The sequence below is a fragment of the Trichosurus vulpecula genome, chromosome 6, assembly GCF_011100635.1.
Source record: "Trichosurus vulpecula isolate mTriVul1 chromosome 6, mTriVul1.pri, whole genome shotgun sequence".
In the NCBI taxonomy this organism is placed as follows: Eukaryota; Metazoa; Chordata; class Mammalia; order Diprotodontia; family Phalangeridae; genus Trichosurus; species Trichosurus vulpecula.
In genome coordinates, this window is record NC_050578.1 from 192,884,166 (window position 1) to 192,893,515 (window position 9,350).

At 40.5% G+C, this 9,350-nt stretch overlaps 1 protein-coding gene across 1 annotated transcript; it reads left to right on the forward strand.

Moving 5' to 3' along the window:
* The first annotated feature begins 3,395 nt into the window (after positions 1-3,395).
* Positions 3,396-3,867, forward strand: LOC118854094 (NADH dehydrogenase [ubiquinone] 1 beta subcomplex subunit 7-like). Its single transcript, XM_036764414.1, has one exon. It carries the CDS (start codon positions 3,425-3,427, stop codon positions 3,797-3,799), a length of 375 nt encoding a protein of 124 aa, XP_036620309.1. The 5' UTR covers positions 3,396-3,424; the 3' UTR covers positions 3,800-3,867.
* Positions 3,868-9,350: the final 5,483 nt, after the last annotated feature.

Here is a 9,350-nt window from a genome sequence, read left to right on the forward strand (position 1 = left end):
TCCAGAATCACTAAAAAAGAATTCAACCTAACAATCCACACAGGAAAAAACAAGTGGATGAAAAATGCCTTTAGTCCAGGCTATGATATACAGTTGAATGAACAGCCCGTGGAGCTTATCTATCAATATATTTCTGACACATGATAAAAATGAACTGTGAAAAAAGACCAGAATTGAATGGGAGAAGAACAGGCTTTGAGAAATTATACAATGTTTTTTAACAACCTCAAGCTCTTCCCTGAAATAAAGGTCTATCTTGTTAACATCAGAAATCTGATCCTGTTATGTGACTAGGAATTTTGAAATGCCACAACCTTAAACTTTCAAGCCTCCCAAAGATTAAATGGAGAAAGACATGGTGGGAGTAAATAGCATCATGTTACACAAGATATGCATCAAAAAAAGATATTGTCAGAGAAACATAGAGCCTAACAATGAGAGATGATCTTGTCTTATAGCAAGAGGAAGGAATAACTCAGGTGGACATTCCATTTGCTCCATCAATACTGATGTTAAGAGGTCTTGACAAGGTTCCCTAATGTAGTGTGTGGACTCCCTTTGGAAGATTGACTATTGAACCTAAACAAGAGTATAACATAATGAAAACTGCATTGGTTGTTATTTGGACCTGGTCATTATAAGATCCTCCTCAGTAGAATGTAAGTTCCTTTTGTCTTTGAATCCTCACTGCCTGGTACAGTGCCTAGTACACCACGTAGACAACTACTGAATGCTTGTTGATTGATTGTACTGTTAGAAGTACTGCCCACACTGATGAAGTTACAGAGCCAAGGAAACACTGAAGTACTTGAGTGTTAGGAAGTTGTACCTTACATTGATCCAAAACCTGCCTTCCTGGAACTCTTCCTCTTTGTTCCTCTTTGTGCTTTCTGGACCCAGACAAAATGAATTTAATTTCTCTTCGACATGAATTTAATCAAAATTGTCATTTATTGGAGGAGGAGAGATGTTAATGTTGGTGTCATATTCATGAAGAAAAATTTTGTGCAATAGTTTGGCCTTGTGCTGGGTCTTGAAGGAATGGTTTTTTCTACCAGCAGGAGATGGGGATCTGTTTTAAGCATAGAAACCCTCATAAGACAAGACATCGAGAGATGAGTAGCCTGTCCAGCTATGTACGTTCTACTCTTAGGAACTAAAGTGAAGTAATTGCTTTATTTTGCTGTTGCACCAGTATAAAAGTCCTGATTTCACCAATATTTCAATCTTCTTCCATTTCCAGTTAAGATGAGCTTTGAACAACCCTCTAGATACATCTCTCCCCTTCCTCATTTCTTCTTTTTGCAATGGCACAGATACCTGTAGCTCACTCCAACTTTTACATTTCACCTCATGAACACTGGGAGAAAGAAATGGATGCTTTCTGCTCTAAAATTATAACAAGCGACAGAAAGTAATAAAACATTAAAACTTCTGGGGAAAGAAAGTAGGATTTTTTGGCATCAGTAAGAAGTCAGAGCTCTGTTCACATATTCTGAAAAGAAAAATGTTAAGCAACTAATAAATATTGCTCTTGGTGTGTGCACACTGGGCACATTATGGACTAGATGATACCATTCAAAGGATATGAGAAGATGCCCCAGAGAAGAAAGAATGGAAGTCTAGGTTGGACATCAGGTACCACAAAACTAAACAGTCCAATGTATTTGCAGAGAATTTAAAGTTAACATGAAGGATTTATGAAGCTTCTGGCTGAGAAGCTGGAAGGCTTCTCAGAATTGGTAGGATTAGAGAAAATTTCTGAAGGAAGGTAGGACTAACAGGGGGAGGTAACTCTGGAAGTTGCTAGAGCAGGAAGAAAAGTGTCTGTGTCAAATAGTAGCCTTCTCTAGTGTGGAATGAGGATGGAGAGTGGGACACAATTTGGAACTTAAAATATAACAAAAAACAAATTAAATTAAATAAAAGAGAAATATGGAGAGAAGAAAAAAGAGAGAAAGATGGAGGTAAAAGTGGATAGCAAGCTGTGATCAGAGGTCATCTTTAAGCCTACATGAAAGTCATAAAATTTCCATTTTGTTTAAGTGAAGTTTGGATCCTTTTTCATACATTTTTCACTGTCAGCAAGAAAATAATTTTAAAATGAAATAAAATCCATAAACCATTGGAAAATGCCAGTCTCATGAACACTTTCCTTATTATCCTCTACCTGTCCATTCTATCCATGCTTCAAAACTAGCTTAAATCCCATCTCCTTCATGAAATCTTCCATGGCTACTCTAGTCTTCACTGTTCTTTTCCTTGACTTCCTATAGTTGTGGTCTTAATTATATATGTATATATATATACGTATATGTATACTTTTGTGTGTGTGTATGTGTGTGTGGGAGGGTTATTGAGAGTTTGCGCCACATTTTGCTTAGCTCTCTCGAGATCAAAAGCTACTTGAGGACAGGGACCACTATGTTTTACATTTTTGAAAACCCCCCTTCAATGCCCACCACAGTGTTGGGTATACAGTAAGCCCTCAATAGATATTTGTTGAATACAAAGTCTTGAGTACTTCAAATTTCTGTGGTTTTATCATTGTGGAAGCTACTTCATCAGTTTCCATTACAATCTCTTTCATTCAGTGGTTCATTCAGTCAATACAGATTTATGAAAAGCATACTATGTGCTAGGTACTGGAAAAAAGAAAAAAAAGAAAGAAAAAAGGTAGTCTCTGTTCTCAAAGAATTCACAGTCTAATTGGGGAGGCGATATGCAAACGACGATGTACAAACAAAGTATATAGAAAATAAATTGGAAATAATGAACAGAAGGAAGGCTCTAGAATTAAGGGAGATTAGGAGAGAGACTTCCTGTAGAAGGTAGAAATTGAGCTGGCCCTTGAAGGAAGCCAGGCAACAGAGTTTCATTGCCACGATAAAAAATATGAACCTTGTTGTTAATCTTCTGGTGCTACACTTCTTTGCTTAACCAGGTTAGTCTTTGTACGATGTAAAAGCGCAGAATTGTTGGACCCTGATTTGAAGACTTGATGGTTCAGTAAAGCATGCACTCAAATCTCACAGGAGGCAGCAAAGCTCAAAGCTAGAAGCTGCTATTTACAATCTGCGTGACCTTAAACAAGTCACTTAACTTCTTCAGACCTTAGCTTTCTCATCTTCAGAGATGAGGATAGAGAGGAGACAGAGAGATAGAGAGACAAGAAGAGACACAGAAACAGAAACCTAAAGAAAATATATATTTATGTACTTTGAAAAAAAAGATTAGATCATTATCGTAGTTTAGCAAATGGTGAGTTGACCCGTATGGTGAAAATGAACAAAATAAGTGATGAGATGTCTCTAAGAAAAGTAAAAAGGGGCTCCGGCGCCTAGAACTTCCGGAGTGGGAGGGGGAGGCCGAGGTGACCCCAGGAGCCGAGGCTCAGGCTGAGGCCTCAGAGGCGGCCGTCGCGATGGGTTCGCACCTGACTCGGCGCTACTTCTGGGACGCGGAGGCGGAGTCCGACCCGTTGCACATGCCCACCTTTCCCCCGGATTACGGCTTCCAGGGACGCAAGGAGCGAGTGATGGTGGCCACACAGCAGGAAATGAATGATGCACAGCTGCTGCTGCACCACCGGGATTACTGCGCTCACCATCTCATCCGACTACTCAAGTGTAAGCGGGACAGCTTTCCCAACTTCCTGGCCTGCGGCCATGAGAAGCACGTCTGGGACCTCTGCGAGCACCAGGACTATGTGGGTCGTATGAAAGAGTTTGAGCGAGAACGGCGTTTGCTGGCACGACAAAAGCGGCGGGCGAAGAGTGAAGCTTCAGAGCCAAAATAGCCACAATTATACGGAGACCCCAGCTCTTTTCCCCCTGTACCAGCTGGATAAATAAATACTGTTTTGACCTTCAAAAAAAAAAAAAAAAAAGAAAAGTAAAAAGCTGAATGTGGGGAAGCAAGTATTTGTGATGGTAACTAATGTTGTGCTTTGGGTGGCTCTTATTATGAAGTCCTTTAGCCTTCCTGATATTTTGCACCCCTTCATATACTCTCTATCCCAAACAAACTGGTCTGGAAGCTATTCTGTTACTGAATGAATGAAAAATTACTTATTAAATACTTACTGTGCTCCAAGTAGGAGGCAGCTGGGTGGTTCAGTGGATAGTGTGCTGGGCCTAGAGTTAAGAAGATCCGAGATCAAATCCAGCCTCAGACATTTACTAGCTGCGTGACCCCGGGAAAGTCACTTAACCTCTGTTTGCTTTAATCTACTGGAGAAGGAAGTGGCAAACCACTCCGGTATCTTTGTCAAGGAAACCCCATCGACAGTATGGTGCACAAGGTCATGAAGAGTTGGAGGTGACTGAATGACTAACAATAACAAACATGTTCCAAGTACAATGCTAAGCACTGGAGACACAGGTAGAAAATCGAGGCATTCACTGTCCTCAAGGAGCTCATACTCCATTCCCAGCTTCTTGACCCCTGCAGCTAGAGGGTCCCAGCTGTAGTACAAATGGAAAAGCCCTGAGGGATCTTTAGGACATAGACTACAAGGTAGGTGGTCATATATCTTTTTTCAGTATCATTTCTACTGAAAAAAAAGTCTCCTTCTCTGATATTGAACCATTTGACAGTATAGTATAAGGACTTTGATGGAGAAAACTTTCTTTTGGGGGTCTTCAGTATCTGTGACTGCGGAAAAGGTTGGTGGCAGGTAGGCACATGGTGGGGAAGTTTATAGCTCTTGCTTGGGTTTCTAAAGGTGCAGCTTCCCTACAGTATGCCTGGATACCTGTGAGAGGGGTGGAGCAGAAGCTAGACAGGTGGTCTGGGGTGGAGAAACACAGCTGTTCCCAGGGTTCTTGGGCATAGAATTCTGGGATACCTCCATGGGGCTCAAGGGGTGATGGAGGGAGTAGTAGTTTGGCCTTTGTCCAGGCTGTCCCCCATGCCTGGAATGCAAGCCCTGTATTCCCTCCTCACCCTCTGCTCTTAGAATCTCTGGCTTCCTTAAGGACTCAACTCAGAGGACTTTCACACTGCCAGGTGTGACTGCTTTTCCTTAATTTATTTAGCATTTACTTATCTTGATGTGTTGCATCTACACAAAATAAGGTAAACCCCTTGCTTTATTTTTGTCTTTGTATAGCTAGTGCCTAAATTGTGATGTGCTCGAAGAAAATGCTTAGTGAATGTTTGTTGAGTTGAACTGAATTAAACTAGGAGTCAATTTCTAGGAGATGTTTTTATGGCAAGATTAAAATCTTAAAGGTTTATCATGCTGGTGGGCTTTCTTTAATTTTTTTTATTATGAACTTAACAACCAACACCAGCAAAAAAGAAAAAAAAAACATGCAAAATAAGGAGTAAAATCTTACATAAAACCCCTAGCATTTAACGGGGTAGAACCATATGAATTAAGAAATAACAAGCAAAATCTGCTTTCATTCTATGTCTGTACCAGATATGTCTTCAGTTCTATTCCCTCTGGCTTTGTTTTCTTTCTAAGAAAATTTAATACAGCTGTAGTAAATGTGTATGGGGTTCTGGTTTTCCATGCTGGTGTTTTGATAGTGATATTGGGGAAAATTATGCTGTTCTCTGGCGGAAGAGGACTATGGACTTTGTACTGCAAGCAACTTGCATCTAGGACATTATTAATTATTGTTGTATAAGTATTGGAATTCACATTCAGCTAAAAGTCTCACTATTGAACTAAACAGTAAATTGTGTAGTGTGTTGGAAAGAACAATGGAAGGATGGTCACTTACCAGTCTTTAACCTAGAATGGCCCCTAAGTACCTGCGTGGTCTTTGGCAAGTCATTTTCTGTGAAGCTTTAGAGATGGTTTATTATTCCCTACTAACTATTCTTCCATTTTCTGGAGACACTTCAATCTCATTTCCCCTATCTCTATATTTCTTTACTGGGTCTTTAATATTTTCCTACCCTATAAGGTAAATGTTTCAAAGTTCTTTCTTCTCTTCTAAACTAAATCACTAACCCTCCCCCTCCCCCCCTCCTCCCCTCCCCTCTCCTTCCTTCACCCCTCTTACTCTCCCCTCCCTTTCCCCTTCCCCTCCCCTCTTCCCTTCCCCTTCCCCTCCCCCCTCCCCTTCCTCTCCCCCCTTCCCCTCCCTCTCCCCCTCTTTCCCTCCCTCTCCCCCTCTTCCCCTCCCTCTCTCCCTCTCCCCGTCTCCCCTTCCCCTCCTCTCCCCCTCTCTTTATTGCTTCAATTGTCATATTTATGCAGTTAACTCCCTTCTCTGTATCCTTATCCTTATTTTTCTCCCAAGCCAGGCCTGAGTCAGTACAGAGTAAGGATTCACATGGTGAAAATTGGACATACCCCTTCACTAGTACTCTTAGAGACATAGATAGCATAGTTTCCCAAACCTAGGTGGGACTTGCCAGAGGAGAAGGTAATTCTTTAGTAAGTAGAGGATTTTCTTTTGGGAATTTGAGGGGCTTGGATATGAACATTCCATATAGGGTTTATTTTTGGTCCAATTTTTTAAATGTACCCAAAATCCCTATTCTGTACTTGATGGCTTAACAGCCTGTGTGCTTACAAGGGAGCTAAGGACCCCTTTTGGAGAGATCAAAACAAACCAAATACTACCATTCCCTGGTTTTCCAGGAGTTGAAACAGAAGCCAAAAAGATTTTGTGAGAAGTGTGTGGAAATTTTACCTGGGTCATGAGCGTTGGGTTAAATTTGAGGGCCTTATCCAGCATTATTGCTCTGTGTGTGTGGAGAGGGTTATACACTTGTAGTAGCTAGGTGTGTATATATATATATATATATATATATATATATATATATATATATATATATATATATATATATATATATATAATATGCACCAAGGTAAGTAGCACTGTACTATTTGGGAGTATTGTATGAATTTGGGAGGTTAGTTACCAATACGGCTGCCCAGGTTTTAGAAGGCTGATACATAAGGATTGGTATAGACCCTCACCAAGAACTCACATAAGAATGTCTGTGGATTGTAATGAAGGCACAATTGAAAAGGAATTTGTAGCCAACAAACTACTGTGGATTGATGGCAAAAAGGGCATGGGCTTAGACCATTCAACAAGACGTCAGGTGGGTAGTAAAGCTTGAAAGACCCCCTACAGACAATTGTGTCTATTCTCAAGGGAAAGAGAAGCTTTACCTGGTGAAGAAGGCACACGTGATATGAACATTTCACAGTGATGTTGTATGAGTGTCAGAAACTTGATGTAAAAAAATGTACATGTTTCCCAGAGAGCTCACGGGACAGACTCTGACCTTCTTACACCCCGAATATGATCTGTTCTTAGGTTACTACTGCACTTGTTGACTCTGAATAGCCAATTAGTAGTTACTGAGTAGATATTCTCCCAGACAGAGGGAGGGAGGGTTTCTAACTTTGTGCCTAAGTTGCAAAGGTTATTGTAGTCATGGCTAAGGTACTGTGCTCATGACCCATCAGGGTGATTCAGGTTCTCTGGAGGATTCTAAATGATGAAATGTTATCATAGCAACAATAGCTGCCTCGCAGTGGGAACTATGCTCTTGTCTACCTCTCCCCCTCATCAGCTACTAATGAGATCAACCAGGGACATTTAATCCTGGACCAAGAAAAGCATTATTTATATCACCTAGGCTAATAAGAACCTGTGCTGCGGTGACAGTGAATGAATGAGGGAGTGAATGAATGAATGACGAAGCATTTATTCAACACTTACTGTATGCCGACACTTTGTTAAGGGCAACATTCCTTGCTCTCAAGGAGCATACATATTAAAAGGAAAGACAACACATAGAGGGAGCTAGGGATGTGTGTGTGTGTGTGTGTGTGTGCGGTTTAGAAATAACTGGGAAATGATGGGTGTGGGAGGGGGTTCCAGGCTTGACAAGTTTAGTATGCAAAGAGATTCCAAGGACACAGTCCACAGTCCTGGTGAGAGGATGAGAACGAGAATAAAAATGATGGCAGGAATACAGTCAGCATAGTATAGAAATAACTGGTTATATGGGTACATGGCTATGCTACCTAGTGAATTGCAGATAAAAATTATGTAATTTTTATTTATGAATAATAAGCAATTTTATGAATAATTTTTATGGATTAATTTTATAAATTAATTTTAATGAATACTTTTATGAATAATAATTAAAATGACAATTGCCATTTATATAGCACATTAAGGTTTGCAAAGTGCTGTCTGTTTGGATTATCTCATTTGGGCCTCACAATATCGCTGTGAGGTAGGTGGTACTGGTAGTATTGATTTCCCTGTTTTGTACATGAGGAAACTGAGATTCAGCAAGTCACATGCCTATGGTCACACGGTGGCTAAATATCAAAGATGGGATTTAAATCCAGGTATTCTTGACTTTAGGTCTACCATTCTTTCTCACTTGCCAGCCTGCCTAATGAATAAATTGCATTTCAGAAAAAGGACTAGGTCTCTGTGGCCTGAGCAAGGACTACTGAGATGAGTGTAACATTAGAGCATTTTTGGCCTTCTCCAAAGAAGATGTGGCTATTAGAAAAAAGGTAGACCACATGACTCTGTTATGGTCAGACCTAGCCAGTCTTTTCAGGGTTTCCACATTCACTGGGAAAACTCTAGTCTATCAGGTCAAGTCAACAAGCATTGATTAAATGCCTACTATGTGCCAGATACTACCCTAAGAACTGGGGATATTTAGAAAGGCAAAAAATCCAATCTCTGCTCTCAAGGAACTCACAATCTAATGGGAGAGGTAACATTCAAACAGCTATGTTCAATCTACGTATGTATGTAAGTATGTATCTATCTATCAATCTATCTCAAATGGAAATAATCAACAGAAGGAAGGACTAGCATTAAGGAAGATTGATAAAGGTTTCCTGTAGAAGGTGGGGTTTTCAATTGAGACTCGAGGGAAGCCAGAAAGAGGAGATGAGGAGAGAAATCCAGACAGAGGGAAAAGACAGTTAAAATGGCAGGAATAGCAAGGAGGCAAGTGCCACTAGATAGGAGAGCTGTGGGAGGGGGATTGAGATGTAAGAAGCCTGGAAAGGAAAGAAGAGGCCAGGTAACAAAGGGCCTTAAGAATTTTCCGTTGGATTATGGAGGTAATTGGGAGTCACTGGAATTTGTTCTCATGTCCATGACACGCTCAGTCTTGCAATTTTGCAAAGTATGGAAGGCTGTGAGCTGAGGCTAAGTACGTGAACAACTAGACCATCCATTGCTTCTATGTGGAAATGTAGAGGTGTGCTTTTGTTCAGAGAGTTTTTTTCCTCTGTTCTCACTAACCTCAATGGAATATCATCTAGCTGGAATGGGATCTCTGGGTCAAAGGATGTGAGAAATTTAGACTTTTATTATGTAATTCCTAAGTGT

Bases quoted from the DNA above. Each gene is read 5' to 3' on its own strand.
- LOC118854094 (XM_036764414.1), top strand. From the start codon at position 3,425: ATGGGTTCGCACCTGACTCGGCGCTACTTCTGGGACGCGGAGGCGGAG.